The sequence below is a fragment of the Rhizopus delemar genome, genomic scaffold, assembly GCF_000149305.1.
Source record: "Rhizopus delemar RA 99-880 supercont3.5 genomic scaffold, whole genome shotgun sequence".
Taxonomy (NCBI): Eukaryota; Fungi; Mucoromycota; class Mucoromycetes; order Mucorales; family Rhizopodaceae; genus Rhizopus; species Rhizopus delemar.
This window is the reverse complement of record NW_027137831.1, coordinates 2,502,738-2,522,301: the sequence shown is the minus strand read 5'-3', so window position 1 is coordinate 2,522,301 and position 19,564 is coordinate 2,502,738. Positions and strand designations below refer to the sequence as shown.

The 19,564-nt window shown below is 35.0% G+C and overlaps 7 protein-coding genes and 1 non-coding gene across 8 annotated transcripts; 5 read left to right on the top strand and 3 right to left on the bottom strand.

Moving 5' to 3' along the window:
• Window positions 1–224: 224 nt before the first annotated feature.
• RO3G_07717 (uncharacterized protein) lies at window positions 225–490 on the top strand (the record flags this gene model as incomplete). The annotated part of the gene is made up of 2 exons (XM_067662307.1): window positions 225–342; window positions 480–490. The coding sequence occupies 2 exons, from the start codon at window positions 225–227 to the stop codon at window positions 488–490; spliced, it is 129 nt and encodes a 42-aa protein (XP_067518408.1).
• A 2,634-nt stretch (window positions 491–3,124) lies between these two features.
• On the top strand, window positions 3,125–3,526 carry RO3G_07716 (uncharacterized protein; the record flags this gene model as incomplete). The annotated part of the gene is made up of 2 exons (XM_067662306.1): window positions 3,125–3,167; window positions 3,204–3,526. 2 exons carry the CDS (start codon window positions 3,125–3,127, stop codon window positions 3,524–3,526), a joined length of 366 nt encoding a protein of 121 aa, XP_067518407.1.
• Window positions 3,527–7,178: 3,652 nt separating this feature from the next.
• RO3G_07715 (uncharacterized protein) lies at window positions 7,179–7,537 on the bottom strand (the record flags this gene model as incomplete). Its single annotated transcript, XM_067662305.1, has 2 exons — window positions 7,179–7,368; window positions 7,509–7,537. 2 exons carry the CDS (start codon window positions 7,535–7,537, stop codon window positions 7,179–7,181), a joined length of 219 nt encoding a protein of 72 aa, XP_067518406.1.
• A 2,816-nt stretch (window positions 7,538–10,353) lies between these two features.
• RO3G_19078 lies at window positions 10,354–10,425 on the bottom strand. Its single transcript has one exon. It is a non-coding gene; the product is annotated as a tRNA-Glu (tRNA).
• A 2,001-nt stretch (window positions 10,426–12,426) lies between these two features.
• On the top strand, window positions 12,427–13,903 carry RO3G_07714 (uncharacterized protein; the record flags this gene model as incomplete). Its single annotated transcript, XM_067662304.1, has 3 exons — window positions 12,427–12,487; window positions 12,556–12,663; window positions 12,720–13,903. 3 exons carry the CDS (start codon window positions 12,427–12,429, stop codon window positions 13,901–13,903), a joined length of 1,353 nt encoding a protein of 450 aa, XP_067518405.1.
• A 324-nt stretch (window positions 13,904–14,227) lies between these two features.
• RO3G_07713 (transposase) lies at window positions 14,228–14,631 on the top strand (the record flags this gene model as incomplete). Its single annotated transcript, XM_067662303.1, has 2 exons — window positions 14,228–14,263; window positions 14,416–14,631. The coding sequence occupies 2 exons, from the start codon at window positions 14,228–14,230 to the stop codon at window positions 14,629–14,631; spliced, it is 252 nt and encodes an 83-aa protein (XP_067518404.1).
• An 877-nt stretch (window positions 14,632–15,508) lies between these two features.
• Window positions 15,509–16,193, top strand: RO3G_07712 (uncharacterized protein; the record flags this gene model as incomplete). Its single annotated transcript, XM_067662302.1, has 2 exons — window positions 15,509–16,070; window positions 16,126–16,193. The coding sequence occupies 2 exons, from the start codon at window positions 15,509–15,511 to the stop codon at window positions 16,191–16,193; spliced, it is 630 nt and encodes a 209-aa protein (XP_067518403.1).
• A 2,317-nt stretch (window positions 16,194–18,510) lies between these two features.
• Window positions 18,511–18,813, bottom strand: RO3G_07711 (uncharacterized protein; the record flags this gene model as incomplete). Its single annotated transcript, XM_067662301.1, has 2 exons — window positions 18,511–18,663; window positions 18,727–18,813. 2 exons carry the CDS (start codon window positions 18,811–18,813, stop codon window positions 18,511–18,513), a joined length of 240 nt encoding a protein of 79 aa, XP_067518402.1.
• Window positions 18,814–19,564: the final 751 nt, after the last annotated feature.

Below are 19,564 nucleotides of genomic sequence, written 5' to 3'. Positions count from 1 at the left end.
CTATTGACGAAACAGCTATAGAAGATACATACTTTTAAGTTGAGGATATTAGAGATCACAGAGGCGGTCCAGGACAAAGAGAATACCTTGTAAAATGGGCTGGTTATGGTGAAAGAGAGAATACGTGGGAAAAAGCATCATCCTTCTCCAGCACAGTACCCATTGATAAATATTGGCTTAAGAGAAAAGAGTTGAAGGAATTAGAGCAAGCACGAAAGCAAAAGATGATAGCTAATGAAAAAGATTACACTAAAAAGACTTCTGCTAGACCTAATGTGACTGAAGAAAACAAGAACCATAAAAGAAAGGACATGGTACAAGATAGCACAGTCCTTAGAAAAAGTAAAAGAATAAGAAACAATAGAAACTAAAAAAAAAAAAAAAAAAAAAAAAAGTTCATGTAGCAGAGCGGCCGCTGACTTCATAAACTTGCTGAGCATCAAGATACATAAATTAACCAATAAGAAAACAACATTTAGTATCTGCATGAATGCCGACCTGACTATTGTCAAGTCTGGGGGAGGATAATGTTGTAAACATAGTTATTTTCTATAAGATATCAGTTGTATTAAAATAATAACGATACACAAAGATTAAACTATGATTGAACAATTCCACACTTTTCCAAATTTAGAACAATAAGATCAGTATTTGTCATCCTAGCGAGTCTAATCAATTGTCAACCCCAAAAGTAATTAGATCAAAGTTAATTGACTGGTTATTATTTCTATTGTTCAACTTCAGATGCATATATTAGAACATCGACAAGCTTTAGCTTAATCATTGGTTCTTCAGCACGACATTGTTGCCGAGTCTATATCTTTTATATCTACGCTCACAAAGAATATAAATAGATGCCAACTTTTTATCCATTAAACGGGGCTCTTTTGCAATATAAAGAAATCTGCAATAAAGAAGGATTTTAATTTTATATTGCTGCTATTGTTTTTTTGTTTAATTTTTTTATTTAATCTTACGATTAAAACACAACTAATAAAGTGAACATTCATGAATAAACTTGGATACTACGGAATTATAGTCTAACCGGATCTCTATTATAAATGTGAGACTTCTGCAATAGCCAATCTTGCCCTGTTGCCCTATCAGCGTTCTAAATACTATATCGGAACCTGATTATAATAACGGCAGTTCAATCCTATTTTATAATTATGGATTAGATCAATAATTATTTACTTCATTGTTCCTTGATTCGTCAAGAAGAAACCGGCTATTGATTATCCACTATCCCTTCCTTATATTCTATATTATTCTTTTAACCGATCAATTGAAATAGCGGTAAAGACCCAGACATTCAAAAAGTATAAATACCCTCAATATTTTTTTATTAATAAAGTCATATATAATCTTTAGTTTCACAACTATTGTCTTTTTGTAGTTTTTGCTTCATATTCTTTATTTGGCAAAACAGGTATAAGCTTAGATGACGTTTTTTTTTTTCTTTTTTTCTTTTTCCTGGTTCATCTAAAGCAAGGTACTATTACTTTTACTAAATATCCTTCATAACTAATAGTTATTATAGATGCGTGCTGCTTCTTTTTTTTTTTACTTCTTACTTTAAACTTAGCTAGTTTCTTGTCCTGGGCTATCTAAAGCAAGGTATTATTAATTTTACTACGTATACCCAATAGCTAATAATTATTATAGGTACGTGCTGCTTTTTTTACTTGTTGGTATAAGCTTAGCTAGTCTTCTGGCCTCTCTAAAGAAAGGTACTATTACTTCTACTACGTATACTCAATAGCTAATAATTATTATAGATACGTGCTACTTTGCTTTGGCCTTTTACTATCTCTTTCTCACCCTTGCTTTGGTTCTTGAGTACTGATGTCTTTTCTTCTTTTGTCTTGAGTGCCCAAGTCCTTAAATCCTTGAATCCTTGTGTCTTTGCATCCTTGAGCTTGGCTTTTTTTTTTCTTCTTCTTCTTCTTCTTGTGAGAACTTTTTGAGTTCCACGAGATTAATCGATGTATTTTTAGATTAGATGATGCTATTTTGATGACATTAGGTAAGTCAAGTAAACTTTTAAAACGCTACGAGCAAAGAAATACTGTATACTGTTATTATTATTTTATTTAAATAAAAAAAAAGCTATTTTTATAAAACAAATCCCTATTTTTTGTATATATAAAGCAATATTTATTGCAATATGAATGGTCAATAAAGAAGTATATAAGATATATGAGTGGTCTATAAAGAAGTATATAAAGCAATATGAGTGGTCAATAAAACCTGTATATAAAGCAATATGAGTGGTTTATAAAAGACCAAAAAGACAAATAAAGCATTGATTTGAAAAGTATCATTGGCTGCCGAGCACCATTAGATATCAAATGGATAATAAACAGGAGCCATAACATAACTGATGGAAGTTGCGTCTTGCGAGATCAGTTAACAAATAAATGTACCAGCAGTCTCCTGTCTCTGCCACAAACCTTGTAACTTCTCTTAACCAAAAGATTAACTACAGTTTAAACGATTTGTGGCAGAGACAGGAGGCAGTGTGATCAACAATCAGTTACCGGATGTCACACGATTCTAAGATCTTTCGCAAGATTGATAATATATCCGTTAACAAATTTGCACGATTATTTGCAGTGCGACACTGCAAATAATATAGAATATTACTCAAATGTTAAGGGCTTAATATTACTAATTTTAAGACCGCTTTTTTTTAAAAGTTAATAAATCACTCAAAATCATAGATTCTGTACCGAAAATGAAGTATAAGCATAAGAATTACTGTAGCGGACAAAACTGGTGCACAAAAATGAAAATCAGTATTGCATCTCCGCCATATGTCTGCGACTTTTGTGGCATATACAATCTGAAAGGCAGTCTAAAATATACATTATGATATGTAAGCGGGAACTGTGTCGGACATCCCTCAGGCATAAGGTCATTTTTAGTGATTTTTTGAATATTTCAATTTTCGCCAAAAATATAGTAATTGTCTAGCCTTCTTTCAATTTTCCTCATATCTCTCCCGTTTGCTTTCAGATTTTACAGTATATTAGTGAGCTTTAGTAGCTCTTGAAAAATACATAAACCCATGCTTATTTTGTATTTCCCATTGAATTCCCCTTTTGTTTTCACCCTATTCACTATGACAAAGTACTTGCCTTATATGCTTAAGAAAATAAGCAACTGTAAAAGCGAAGCTCTGAGATTTCGAATACACTTAGTTCGTATGGCAGCGGATCTTTTTAGGGTAGCAAGAATCTCCAAATGGACAATCAACAGGATAAGAAAGGAAGAAAAGAACATCAAGGCTTGTGACCGTGGTAGTCGACCGGTCGTAGTCAGCAAAATAACTAATGCAATCATCCGCCTAAAGTTTCGACAAGGACCTTTACGCACAGCTTCTGATGCTCAGCTCTTTTTGAGATCCTTAGGACACAGTATTAGCAAACTGTCAGTCAGAAGACACTGTAGGAAGCTAGATTTTGAGTCTGGAACTAAGGAATCGAAGAATTTCATTAGCTGTATAAGCCAGAAAAAGCGATGAAAGTGGTATCGCGACAAACCATCGCATACTATATAGGGCTGGAAGTCCATCATATTTAGCAATGAAAAAAACATGAATGTTATGAGTGCAGATAGTATACACTAATATTGAAAGCAAGTCGAGCAACCTTAGCGATCTTTTTACGGTGATCAAGCAATGAAGCATGTTGTAGAACAGTAACTGATTGTAGTTGACATTAATAAATATAAGTCTTAATACAAGATCATAATTAAAATAAAATAAAATATAAGTTTATTTAAATAAGATCATACAATCAATTCCAATTAAACATGTTCTTTTAGAATATGTATTGTATTCATGAGAGTTCTTTGATAAGAAGACGTATCAACTAAAATAACCAAATCCAATCCAATGTCAGGAATATTGCTAATCTTTCACATAATTGAAATAACGCGTAAAATAACGTTATTCAATTCAGTGAGGAATTCCCAGAATAAAAGATAATCTATGACAGACATACAAAAGAACAAATGAAAAGTTTTCATAATCATAATTATAGATAACACTTGCTAAAGTACCTGAATATTAGAAGAACGATAACAATAGAAGATATCAAGCCACTCACTCAATACGATATAAATACCTGTCTTCAATTAGAATAATTTTTACTAAAACTTAAACTGAAATAAAGATCAGTCTCAAAAAGTACCCAAACTGTTTCTTGATCTTTGTTTTTACCTTTTCCTTTATTATTTAAACCATTATACAACAAAGCATATTGGTTGCTCTGTTACATTTTTAGGCTGTATTAGATATTGAGGACCAGGATATTTGCGTAAAGTATACGATGCCGTAATAAAGTCATAGGTATACACATGTATCTCGCTTACTACATACCACAAAAGCCTAGGGTATAGTGGTCTAAAATATCGTAATCTCTCGTTTCAGCATGACAATGACACAAAGCACAAGCCAAGGCATGCCACAAACCCAATATTTGATAACAAGGTTTCTGTGCTAAGGCGTTAGTTGCAACTAATCCCGGCCTAATTCTTCTTAAGCATACTCGGTGGCAATTGAAGGTAAAGCTATGACGATACGACACTAGACCAAAAAGGATACACTACCTCAAAAAATTGTTCATTTTGAACCGCCTTTTTCACATTTTGTACTGAATCTGCTTCGCATAATCTCCAATCAGCACTCAACATAGACCATTATGAAGCACTGCTTCCCAGCTATTTACAACACTGTAAGAATATTACGTGCTATGTGTGAAGGCTGGAAAATATCCAATCAAAAATCAAAATCAAAATGAACAATTTTTTGGGTTTTTTTAAATATGAACTAAATTTACGGCTATGTTCCCAAATAACATAGAACTAACTCGTGACTGTTATCATAATTTTTACCCGTGACTGCTTCTGCTATTTCAAGGCAGCCCTGGTCGATTCTGTTTTTTTTTGTTTTTTCATTGTAATCTCTCATTGCTCCATCTCGACATTTCAAGTAATGGTAAATTGCGAAATTTCAGAAACTCAGCGAAATGCTATTATCTACGCTTTAAGAAGAGGAAAGTCGTACGATGTTATCAGCAACGAGTTACATGTTTCTAAAGGTTCTATTTCGAACATTGCGAAAGAAGTAGACCATCGCTCCATATTGCAAGCAGGTCGACCCAAGAAACTTACCACATACGACGCGCGCCTTGTATTGCGCAGATTCAATGCTGGTGTGTGTAAGACCACAGAGCGCGCTGCCAGAGACTTAAGGGGCTTAGGTTCGGATATTTGCGGCCAGACCGTGCGAAACCTTCTTAAAAGCTCCAAATTTAAATCTCGACGAAAACCAACAGCTCTTCCTTTAACGCATTCTGCCAAAAAGGCACGCCTTCAGTTTGCCAAGAAGTATAAAGATTGGACAGAGGAAGGCTGGAAGGGAGTAGTCTTTAGCGACGAAACAAAAATCAATCGTTTGGGTTCAGATGGTAAACAATGGACTTCGTTATGTTCTGGTAAAGTAAAAGAAATAACAAAGATAAACCAAAAGAATACTTTTTGAGACTGAACTTTATTTAAGACAATCTTGATTATTAAAAAGAAAACATTACAAAGTCTACTATTTATATTCTTCTATCAGTTGGCGGGTAAATGAGTAGTTATGAGCGTAGATCCAATCATTGACACGTTTGATTGAATAGTGATCACTGAATCGATTATGAAAATTTTTAATTCGTTGTTTTTATAGATCTTATTGTTCTTTAACTGATCTGGGAGAATTGTTCCGTCTTCATTGAGAGGAAAGATATATTTATATGAAATGCCTCCAGTCAGATCAAAGTTGATTAGGTACCTGATCCATTATTATTCATTTACAGAAATGATGAATAGTAAAGATCATGACTTATTTAGTGTTCATGTTTACTTCATAGAATGAATCTAATAGTGATAGTTTTATATAAAAAAGAAGAAGAATATACAGTAGGTCAAAAAACTGCTGCAAGGAATTGCAAAATTCATGTTTTACAGCTGCTTGTCCATGGATACTGCACCAAACTATCTCAAACTTTGACTGTTTGTACCTCAATAGAAAGTGCATTTATTCGTCGATTATTGGATATGGGCAATGTTTATTGGTGGAATTTGATACTGCTAAAGGTAGTATTCTAAACATCCGGTATTTTTTACTTGTTTACATATGTTTGAAATAATGAATTTTAATACAACCCAACCGGTTGCCATCACAATTTTTCTCACTTTTGACGTGATTAGAATGTTATCTGTATTTAAGAGTGCTTACAATTCCTTTATTTTAAATTTTATATTCCCTTGTTTAAATTATTTCTCGTTTTTAGCCTCTCGTCAATTGCATGCATAAATCACTGTCAGAGGAGAAAGTAAACGATCTCAAACAGACATTAACCGGATCCACATCAAAATATGATATTGCTAAGGAGACTGGATTACATGAATCAACTGTTAGTAGATACTTTATAACGTTGTTTTCAAGTAGGACAGTGAGCACAGGTGATAGACCTGCAGTAGTCTCCAAAGTGACGAAGCGGTTAATCAAAAGAAAAGTCATTGAACGGGTTTTAAAGACTTCCAAAGAGGTATACCGGGAGCTGGTTGGATTTGGCTACGATATCTCATACCAGTCAGAAATTAACGTACTGAAATCAATGGAGTTCCATTTTCTGATAGAAAAAAAGGAGCCATTTCAGACAAAAACGCATACGTAGCATCAGTTAGAACGGGTCAAGGAGCATCAGGATTAGGCAATGAGTGACTGACAGCAAACAGTGTACTTTAATGAGACCAAGCTCAGCGTATAGGGCTTTGATGATGCTGATCACTATTGGAAACGGCCAAGTGACCTTCTTCAACATCATGACCTGGATTTTGCAATCAATCACGGAGCTAGCAAAATGATGCCCTGGGGTTGTATAATCTCTGAAGGACCAGGATATGCTTGCTAAATTTACGATGGAAACTTGAACTCGGGTGTTTACCAGCATATTTTGAACACTACGCTTCGTGATACTATGAAGTACTACAATTTCGACTGGTCCAACATTTACTTTTAGCATGACAATGACCCAAAGCACAAGGCATAATCTACAATAGCCTAGTTATGTAGTCACCAAGAGAGCTATGTTAACTATTGGCCAGCTTAGATCCCCGACTTAAATTCAATCGAGCACGTAGGACATCAATTGAAGTTGAAATTCAACTATTACGAATATAGAGCAAAGAACATGGATGTGTTTTGGGAACGAGTTGATGAAATATGAAATGACTTCCATAAAGACCTTTGCCAAGGACATGTAGATAACATTCCGGAAAGAACTCAAGAGATTATTAATAGAAAAGTAGGACCAACTAAATATTAATAAATAAGTTCATTCTGTTCAAATTTTCATTTTTTCAAATTTTCAAATTGCGCGCCTCATACTTCCTTCAATACTTATCCAATAGGGCATAAACTCTTTCGGATTTTTCAAGGCATGTAGAAGATTTACTATGTGGGAACAGAGGCAGTTTGTGCCATTGTAACAGGATGTGCGCTACAAAAACCAAGAAAAATGGATTCCTTGCAGCAGTTCTGTGACCTACTGTAGGTGTTAAAAGAGTTCATAAAGTCCTTCGAAAGTCAGTCTTAGGCGCGATTGAGAAGCCAAAGAAGCCATTACTCAGTGCAAAGAATATCCGCAACAAACTTTCTTGGTGTATTACTCACAGTAACTCGACAGTAGATGACTAGGAACGCGTTATTTGACCAGACGAGACAAAAATAAATAGATTTAATTTGGATGGACACACCTAGGCTTGGATTCGATCAGGGGAAAGCCTCAAACGCCATCACGTGAAGATTGCTGTTAAACACGATGGATGCAATATCATGCTGTGGAATGTCATTACCTATGCTGGAGTCGGTTAGATGTGCAAAACCAATGGTAATATGAACAAAGCAATGTACAAAGAGACCTTGGAAGGTAAGTTGGAGTGTACGATTGAATATGGTGTCGATAAAGTAGGCTTCGAACGTCATCAGGTGATTTGCCAGCATGACAACGACCCTAAGCATACTCCGAAAGTAGTAAAGTAGTACCTTCAAAAACGATTTTATAATGTTTTACAATGGCCTGAACAATCTTCTGGCTTAAAGACTACGGAAAACATGTCATCATTGGTGAAAAGGAGGCTTAATGACTATGAAACTGTACTAAAATGCATGAATGAGCTTTATGAACGTATAATCAAGTTTTATAGGAGCTTATAATGCCGGAAGAGTGATAAAAAGTTACAGGAAGTATGCCACAACGTATACGTAAGTATATTTAGAACAAAGGACGTTGGTCAAACTATTAGTAATAAATAAATGAAGAAATTGTGATTTTTTCAATATGCTCCCAAAACTGTCCCAATGCACCGGTCATTTTTTACATTTATTATCTCCGTCTGTGCTACATAACTTGAGAAGCAGTCTGTACCACGTACATCTACACCACCACAGCTTTCAAATGAGGTACAACAAGGCATACTTTACGCAATCAGTAATCGCACCATTGACGGTAAAAGACAAAATTACAAAACATTGGGACAGTTTTGGGAGTCACTGTATATGTTTTTGGTTTTTATAATTTTATTGTAACTTGTTAGTACTTGGAACTTGGCTTGTGTTAAAGTGATGTAGATTTGTTTAAATTGAGGTTTGAAGTCTTGAATGACTTGAGTTTAGGTAACTTGATTGAACGTTTAACAGTTCTTTAGAGTAAATTGTCTTTGAGTAGTGACCACCAGATCTTTTTAGATCAATAAGGTTAAGAATAAGATTGTTTGATAAACGATAAAAATAAAAGGGAGCTTTCTTGATTTGTGATAACTCGGGTATCAGATCAGAAAGAATAAGTAAAAATAAAAAGAAAAGAAAAGGTAATTGTGACCCAATAAGAAAAGATTGCTTTTTAAGCGTAAGAAGATTTGATTTATTGAATTGGATTGGATCGGATTGGATAATGTTATTTTGTTTAAAAATATTCATCTTATTTATATAAAAATTGACGTGGCTTATTGTTTGTGTTGTTTGACATCTATGTCGAACGACATCAATGTCGCTGGACATCAAAATTATTCTTGTGATCAGCATTGTTCTCTTGATCTAAAATTTCATCATTTGTGCTACATTATGTTGTTTTTGGTTTTCAAGCAAAAGAGTTAATACTGTTATTTTAAAGGTTGGCTTGTAGTAAGTGAGTTAATTTGAGTTAAGTTTGCTTGTAAAGCTTGATTTAAGGTTGTGATTGCCTTGTAAGTTGTTGTTTTGTATGGAATTTAAGCAGATGCTTGATAAGTAGTGACCACCAGAGCTTATGTGTAAGATCAATACGATGTTTCTTGATAAAGGTTAAAGTAGAGTAAAAAGTTTAGGTAAACAGGAACTTTCTTGTTAAAGTTTGCTAATTATTGAGTAGAAATATATGATTTATTTTTACTGACTAACATTTTCTTTACAAAAAGATGGGATATATATATGAATATTTTCTTTTTTTTTTCTTTTTAACTTTTCTTAGTTTTTTTTTTTTGACTTTTTTCATTTTTCAACTTTTTTCAATTTTCGACTTTTTTCATATTTTGACTTCTTTCACTTTTGCTTCGTGTGACCTCTTTATTCACTTCTATTGTCACAATACTCCGTTTTCAAATAAGTTGTTACGCAAAAGTTCATTTTCTAACTGGCGTGGTACTGTGAAATCTTTATATTTCAGGGTTTAGATAGGATTGAGGTAAGTTGTTAATATAATATATCGTGTTTTGAATAAGGTGTTGAATATAATTTGTATCCAAAGAAGTAAAATTGAATAGATGTATGTTTGAGTGTAAGTGACCACCAGATCTTATTAAGTTGATCAGACTTGAATTGAATAAAAAGAATAAAGGTAAAGTAAAGATAAAATAAAAGGGATTTACAATGAAATATAAGTTTCAAGGGATTATTGGTTCTTCCTATTTATACAAATAAAATAAAGAGATATTTGGATTCAAAGGATATTTATTGTGATAAAGTAAGGTAATGTAAAATAATAGGTAAGATAATAGGATAAGGTAATAATAATAATTGAAATATTTATAAAAAGATACTGATATTTATATGTTTTTTGATTTTCATACTTTTATGCTGTTTTTGGTTTTTCTTTTGTTTTCTTCTTTTTTTTGTTGTCCTTGAATTCCTTTGCTATTAGCATAGCATCGTTTGCTATTGAGATAGCATCTCTCCTATAACCATAGGGGTTTCCTTTTTCGTGTTTCGTGTGTTACAGTACTAAAAAAACTTGGCTGTATATCTTTCAACATTGAGAAAAATAATTCCCCAACGGGGAATCGAACCCCGGCCATGTCGGTGAAAGCGACAGATCCTAGCCACTGGACCATTGAGGATAACTGAATAATGATATGTGCTATGTTGGTCAGGACCGCCTCTTTTTTCCAAATGAAACACCGATGGGTCCGGGAGAAGATGACCGGAATAGACTAGAGTATGGACCGGAAGGTTATTTGACCCTGAGTGGTGGTCGTGCTGAGACTGAAATGAAGGTGGAAGTTAAGGGTCCTAAAGAGGGTCCTTATCCTAATGCTTGATCAGTCGCTAATGAAGATGGTAATGGTGGCCTTATGTATTTTTTGAAGAATAATGGTGGTCCCATTAAATTGTAGATGTATAACGGAGTGGCTAGCAGCCAATGAAAAGTATAAAAGGATGTTTGATTTTTATTGAATAAACGATATACAGTCTTCTCTTTTCTTTTTATTATATTTCTTTTTACACTTACTTTACGCCTTTAAAGTCAATACTAGTTCTCTTTTTTCCTGGTTACTGTTTTAAATTTCAAGCTATTCAAGGTAAAGCATAATCAGGGGAAAAGCATATATCAATAATGATAGGTGACTGGTAAATTTGGCTGATAAACTCAACTCGGTTCGGAGATATGTTTATGTGAAGCGCTACGGGAAATATGATTGGCTGAATGGTCTATAGTGGAGAACGGGTATAGTCGACACCAACTGAAGGAGGACCCTTGGGTTGATCAGGTGACCTGCAGCTTGCTGGCGGAGCTCAAGTGAATTGATGGTCATATACAGTTGGGGTGCACTTTCCTTTTTTGTCGGTGAGGTTCTAGGTTTAGCTGGGTGGTTCGATATATATTGGGTGCTTCTTCCGATGACATTCGCTCAGATCATATGTTTTGCTTTCTCTCTTCCGTTTGACGTTTTCTTTTGTCTGAAGTTTTATTTTCTTTCCTTATCATCAGTTACCCTCGTCCATGTCCTGATCTGTTTATTTTTTGTTAATGCTACTGATTCTCTGATAATACTTTATACATTTGCAAAAGTATATAAAGTCTTGTAAATTGTTATTGAATAAAAAAAAAAGGGAAATCGACCTATTTTTTTACTTTATTTTTTTTCTTTCTTTTGAAGAATCAAGGTTCCCTTCAATCTTTGTTTATTCACTCGCTCTTATACGTACACTTGCCTTCATCTATTTGGTGTTTCTCTTATTATTCTGGTACCAATTGCTCGAAGTAGGTTTTTTCAGTCGGCCTAGGTTCTCGTTCGAATTGAAGTGAATTAATAGAAAATCAAATAGGCAACTTCAGTGGATATATCTTTACCGTCTTATACAAGTCCTTCAAAAAAGTATATCTTCTTTCCTTAGTACATTATCAATAACGCAGACGTATTTTGCTCTGGAGTCGCCTTTGATTCCTTTTTGACACACTGCAAATAATTGCGAATATTACTCGAATATTAAGAGCTTAATATTGCTAATTTTAAGACCGCTTTTTTTAAAAGTTGATAAAGCACTCAAAAATATAAATTTTGTATCGTAAATGGGCCTTGAATATCACAGTTATATATAGATTTGATTTATAACTTTGAAAGAAATTTTTATATATAAAAAACAAAAGTTTATTTTTTACGTCAAGGGTAAGCATGTTAAGGAGGTAAAAATGACTGAAGTTAAAAAATCCTCCCACTTAGGACTTTAAATTCAGTTTTTTTTTTCTTTTTTTTTTGTTAAGTTATTTTCTTAGGCAAAATTTCATATTAATATATTTTAAAGTCAGGGTTACTTTTTTGTGCTTTGAAATTTTTCTTGCTGTATTTTTTTTTTCTTATTTCAAAAGCTTGCTTGTTTTCTATTATAATGCCTAACAAAAATCTTTACATTTGTGTTTGCCCTGAAGTTTGTACCATCAAGGCTAATGGCTATGATATTGTAAAAAAATCAACTTTTGAACGCCATGAAGTAACTCGACAGTACTTGACAATTTACTCAACGTACCCTGTTCACCATTTACACGGCCAACACGGTATGAATGTTACTTTTAGTTGTAATAAATGTATCCTAAGGCTTCTTAAATAGTAACTGATGACATGTTGACGATGTTTGGCCAATCTGAAAGTCAAATTACTGAAGCCATGGAAGTTGATTCCAGTAGATATAAATTTTTATTAGCTGTTGAAATACAGCAACATAATACGTTACTCATTTCAATTCATTAGGTACGAATTTAGAGGAAATAGATGACAATGGTGAAGCAATTGATTTCGACAACGTTGATCTTGACCTTGATGATGATTATGAAGATCAATTCAATGAAAATGTTGATGGTAATTCTTATTTTCTTCTGCCGAAAAAAAAAAAAACTGAAACTTGTTTATTGTAGAAACACCAATGTACACTAATAGAAGCTTTCCACCCCTTGATGAACCACTTTCATTGTACCTGTTCTTTTTTGTGATTTTGTTCAAAACAAAATTTTTGACTGATGATCAAACTGAATTATTAATGGAATGTATGAATGTGGTTCTTCTTTTTACCAACATGAAGTATCGATTTCCTGTTAAGGCCACCACTCTCTTGTCCAGCTCAGAATTATTGAAAAGATGCTACGAGGGCGTCACACAATATTCTGTATGTAAGGGTTGTCATCGACTTTATCGTTTAAACGAGAATGGAAGATCAACCGTTACTGTTTGCAGAAAATGTGACGAATCTTTGATCATTGGAGGCACAAGTAACTCCCATCTTCCTAAGATGTTGTTTGAATACAATTCTATCGTATCTACGTTGAAGAAGTTCATGTGTCGCCCAGGATTTGTTGATTCACTCCTTAAATGGAAAAGTCGCCCTCAGCAACAAAATTTGATGTTAGATGTTTATGATGGAAATGTTTGGAAACAATTTGGTTCTGTAAACGGGGGCTTGCCCTTTGTTCAACAGTCAGATTATAACATTATGCTGACTATCAACATGGATTGGTTTCAACCATTTGTTGGTACTCAGCATTCTTCCGGAGGCATCTATCTGACAATTCAAAATCTTGCAAGGGATGAGAGAAACCTTAAGGAAAACGTGATTTGTGTTGGTTTATTACCTGGACCAAAGGAACCATCCGGTGCTGAAATCAACAACTACCTTTCCCCTCTTGTTGATGAAGGAGTGTTGATGGATGTTCTTGTTGATGATGCTTTGAAGAAAGAAAGGGTGAGAGCTGCTTTGACCATGGTTGCTTGTGATTTGCCAGCTGCAAGAATGCTGTGTGGATTTACAGCTGGAAACTCCAACTGTGCATGCCACAAATGTCTTAAGCAATTTGGTAGTCTAGACGGTGATATGATGCGCAGAGATTTCAGAAATTTTGACATGGCATCCTGGATTCCTCGTACCAACTACACCCACAGACAAGCAGCAATGGAATGGTATCAACAATTGAACGAAACAAGCAAGCCGAGACACGCGAATTTACATGGTGCAAAGTACTCTGAGCTTCTTCGGCTTACAGTGACTCCCAAACCTGTCCCAATGTTTTGTAATTTTGTCTTTTACCGTCAATGGTGCGATTACTGATTGCGTAAAGTATGCCTTGTTGTACCTCATTTGAAAGCTGTGGTGGTGTAGATGTACGTGGTACAGACTGCTTCTCAAGTTATGTAGCACAGACGGAGATAATAAATGTAAAAAATGACCGGTGCATTGGGACAGTTTTGGGAGCATATTGAAAAAATCAGAATATCTACAAAATATCCATCAACAACTTGCATACAATCACCAAACTGAATGTATTAGCGCCGCAAACGTATCCGATGTCCTAATTAACATCTGCGGAAATTTTAAACTCCTACTCGGCTATAACTCACTCATTAAATCTCAACGTGAAACAAGTCCCAGAAGATGTGGTATTTCAAGCTATTACTTTCCTTAAACAAGGTAAGTCGATTCGGGAGATGGAAGAATTGACGGGTTTAGGTAAGAGTACGATTAGAAGACTCCGAAGAACCCATTGCTCTAGTGTTATGAGGCCGAACGGGGGTCGATCTAAGGTATTGTCTGCAGCTGATGAGCATTACTATGTACGCCAGCTCACCAAAAATTGTGTTCCGAGTGCTGTGAAGGTTACCAAATGTCTTGAAAACGATATTGGAAAGAACGTAGGTGTTGAAAGAGTTCATAAAGTCCTTCGAAAGTCAGTCTTAGGCGCGATTGAGAAGCCAAAGAAGCCATTACTCAGTGCAAAGAATATCCGCAACAAACTTTCTTGGTGTATTACTCACAGTAACTCGACAGTAGATGACTAGGAACGCGTTATTTGACCAGACGAGACAAAAATAAATAGATTTAATTTGGATGGACACACCTAGGCTTGGATTCGATCAGGGGAAAGCCTCAAACGCCATCACGTGAAGATTGCTGTTAAACACGATGGATGCAATATCATGCTGTGGAATGTCATTACCTATGCTGGAGTCGGTTAGATGTGCAAAACCAATGGTAATATGAACAAAGCAATGTACAAAGAGACCTTGGAAGGTAAGTTGGAGTGTACGATTGAATATGGTGTCGATAAAGTAGGCTTCGAACGTCATCAGGTGATTTGCCAGCATGACAACGACCCTAAGCATACTCCGAAAGTAGTAAAGTAGTACCTTCAAAAACGATTTTATAATGTTTTACAATGGCCTGAACAATCTTCTGGCTTAAAGACTACGGAAAACATGTCATCATTGGTGAAAAGGAGGCTTAATGACTATGAAACTGTACTAAAATGCATGAATGAGCTTTATGAACGTATAATCAAGTTTTATAGGAGCTTATAATGCCGGAAGAGTGATAAAAAGTTACAGGAAGTATGCCACAACGTATACGTAAGTATATTTAGAACAAAGGACGTTGGTCAAACTATTAGTAATAAATAAATAAAGAAATTGTGATTTTTTCAATATGCTCCCAAAACTGTCCCAATGCACCGGTCATTTTTTACATTTATTATCTCCGTCTGTGCTACATAACTTGAGAAGCAGTCTGTACCACGTACATCTACACCACCACAGCTTTCAAATGAGGTACAACAAGGCATACTTTACGCAATCAGTAATCGCACCATTGACGGTAAAAGACAAAATTACAAAACATTGGGACAGGTTTGGGAGTCACTGTAGATACTTTGATCCTGTCATGTTTACCGTTGTTGATCCCATGCATAACTTATATCTTAGTTCAGCCAAGAAAATGATGATGATTTGGCGTACGACAATCAAGAATAGAAGATTGATGCTGACAAATGACGATATGAAGAAGATGGTAGCCGAGGCGAGGAATATTCAACTGCCAGTTGGGTATGACTCGTCCTCTTTGATTCGCAAGATGACAACAGGTGAAATTGGATTCTCGCATTTGAAAGCTGATGAGTGGAAGGTCTGGGTGACTTCCATGTCAAAGGTGTTATTGCTTGGAAAATTGGATCGACAGTATTACCAGCATTGGTTGAAATTTGTTGATGCCAACATTTTAATTGCATCACCGTCAATAACGACTGAAGATGTAGAAGAGGCCCATCGATTACTTATTTCTTTTTGTTCTGAAATGGAGGGGTTGTATGGTGCCAAAATCATCTCTCTCAACATGCATTTACACGCGCACTTAAAAGAAGGCATAGTGAATTATGGTCCTGTCTATGGCTATTGGGTGTTTAACTTTGAACGCTATAATGGTGATATCAAGAACTTCAATACAAATCGTAAAGGAAATATTGAATCAACCTATTTAAAGCAGTTCTTATACAGCATCCACAGTGGTGACTATTTACGAGAGCTCAATGTTTCGACAAGCAGCCTTAGATATTCATCACTGTCAAAATTAACAGCAAAAACAAAAAAAAATCAAAAAATAGAAAACCTAAAAAAAAATATGCAACCATTTATTCAAAATCATCTAGAAAGCTACAACGTCAATGTTTACATTTCCCTAGCCCTCCCTAATAACATCAATTTAACAACTGGATCGGAAGCTCTGCCTCTATCTACCATAGCATCTATGAACTTGGTTTCTATAACCAGTTTAATAGATGACATGTGTATTCATGAGTGCATCTCCACCTTTTATCAAGACGTTTATCAGACGAATCAAATATACAGTAGGTGAAAAAAGTGTTGCAACCTTAGTTCAATTCTCGCTTAATCCCATGTTCCAGGCAAACTAATGCACAAAAGCTTCTTTCCTGTTAAAGCATAAAAGTACCTTCTGTTGTACTTATATTAATGCTATTAAAATGACTTACGTGATACTAGTTGAGGAGGAATGGCTTGCGATATGTGAGAAATTCCATATCCTGATTTTTGCAAAAAAACGACATTTTTATTAAGAAGCTGTGTGCTCTTCTTTTGCCTTAATAACAGCTTCAGTTCTTAGTTGCATGGTATCTACATATTGTTTGCGAAGATAGATAATAAACTTGTTCCATTCCATATCAACGTTTTCCTACAGATAATCAACGTCACATGCATGTGTGTCATAAGTTCTGATTTGAAGTTTATGTTGGTGCTAAACACGCTGTATTGGACACAAGTCTAGACTTTGCATTGGCTAGTAGTTAATACATTAGACGTTGGTCACAGCCAAGTATTTGATTGTCAATTTCAACTTCTAGTTAGGGTTCTTAACTAACTGAAGATAAAATTGAGATTTGTCAAAACTGTGCTACTGTGGCATTTTCATGTATTTGATACCAACCATTTGCTGGTAAACCTCTGAATTTACTATTCATCGTAAGCTTGACACCCATATCAACCACTGTTTTAGTTATATGTCTCTACATAAATAATTGCGCACGTAGATGCTTATCTGCAAAGTCCAGGTGGTTGGACGTAAAGCATCGTCTGGTCTTACACAGTAATACTTGACACCATCCGATGCCCATATACTAATTTTCACTTCATCTAAAAAGACCACTTGTCGCCATGAATCAATATACTAGCTGTGGTACTTCCTGGCCCAAGCTAACTTTCGTTTCGTATGCTCTTTTGTCAAAAATTGCTTCTTTTTTTTCAGCTTCAATTGGAAGTTCATTGGTTTTAACATATTAACTGTGGAACTATGCAACATAGAGGGTCCAGGTTCCAATAGCAGTCGATACACATCTTTGGCTATCTGTATGCAACACAGACTTCATACCATCTTAGCTACGAGATGATGAAGCAGATGGCATTTTGTGTAAAAAAGTATGAAAAAATAAATTGAGGATAAGTGCGGAAAAATTGATGAAAACAATCCATCTATTTACATCAGAATAATATAAAGGGTAACACATTTCTAGCTGAGAATGACTTAACACTGGTTTCCTTAGAGAAGCTCGTTGATTTTTAAACAGAATGATAAGTAGTCGTTTTTTGAATATATAAAATTGTGAATCCGCAACATAGCCAATCAAGTTTTTCCAGCTGTACTTTAAACAGGAGAGTGAAATTGAAGTATGTAGCAGCCACGACATTAGTCTAAACACTATATGAATTTGTAAGCGCAGACTGGTCTAAGTAAGGAGATTAAGCTGAAAAAGTGCGATTTCTGGAAAGGTTGCAACAGTTTTTTCACCTACTGTATGTTCCAGGTGAAATCTTTAAGTTCAAAAAAATTAATTTACTTGGTCAACCATACAAGTCTGCTGCCTGCTCCTCCCCTCGTGGGTCTTATCTTTGCTCTTTTTTCCCTGGTCCTAACCAATCTTATATTCTCCGTCCAGGTCAGGTACAATTTTTTTTCTGCCACATTCTTGAAATGGACAACAAAGAAGTTATTCATACCTTTGCTTTTGTGAGATGGTATAAACCCACACCTCACACATTCAACACTCATAGAGCTAATGGGTTAGAAACATGGTCTGACGAATTTGAAGAAATAAGCAGCTCTTGTGTGCTTCCAGTTCAGAGAATCTATAGACCTGTTGGTGTGATGAAGTGGTTAGAACAAGAAAAAGTAAATGTCATAATTCCCATGTCAAGAAAAATAACAGGGTAATTTTTTAGTTTTTTTTTTTCACTTTATTTTTTTACTTTGTTTTTTCTTTATTTTTTTTCATTTTATTAACACCATTAATTAAAAACATAAAACTTATAGAATTCATTTACTCTTTTTTTTCAACTTGAATTACAAAAAAAAAAAACAATGGAAGGCAACAAGATTATTTATTCAAATTTTTTAAATCCCCAACGGGGAAGGGCAGCAATAGTCTTTTCAGACATTTCCAGTTCAAGTGGAACGACCACACGTTCAACATGCCCCAAAGGGCCTTCATTCTCCTTGGAGATAGCATCAAGTTGATCGAAAAAGTTGTTCAACTATATTACGATAATTGTGTTAGCATTCCATCTTGTAATGTTATATGACTAATTTTTATTTACCTTTCTGCTTCTCCAAGTGGGTCTTCGGACCAAGAACGTCTTCGGCTTGCCATGTTCATCGACCGTGCCATCTTCTTCAGCAGACATGTATGCATTTTGAAGAAATAGCTCACAATGTTCAAGTTCATTGAACAAGTGCCTATTATGCAAGTGAGCCTTTCTTCTGCTGCATACTTTCTAAAAAAAAAAAAGAAAAGGTAAATAAAACAGCTTATGATATCAATATTAATTGCGTTTAAGTAAAAACTACTTTGGTCAGTCTGCTGTTGACAACGTTCTTGGCCTTTTTTTTCTTGTCTTGCCTAGGCAGAAAGCTGGGTATCACGAAATTTTTTACAACAGTTCGTAAAAAAATTGTGCACCCTGCTTGAAGCAACTGCCTCAGCGTCGGCACGGTCTTCACTAGACAGCTGTTGACTTCCCGCGAAGGTAAAAGTGGAAGCTAACAACCGCCTAGCAACACGCTGGTTGTCAACATGTCTATAAGACTCACCATAATTCCAAGAAATATGGTGGTCTCTGCTGAGTCTTTGGTACTCAAAGCGAAGCTTGCTCTATAAAATACAGTGCGTTGCAAAACCCGGACACAAAACTCTTTTCATGGGATAGATTAACGACTATTAGCAGTATTGACGTAATTTAACTACCGTTAGATAGAGAAATTTATTTTATGCTAAACTGTGGCCTGAATTGACGTCATACACTAGTCATTTATAGCATGATTTGCCATAGACTAATATAGCACATTTACGTCAAAGTGGTTATTCATCTTTTATTCATCATTACATCACAGGGATTACACGTTGTGAAATGAAAGTTACATCATCTTGTAGCCCTA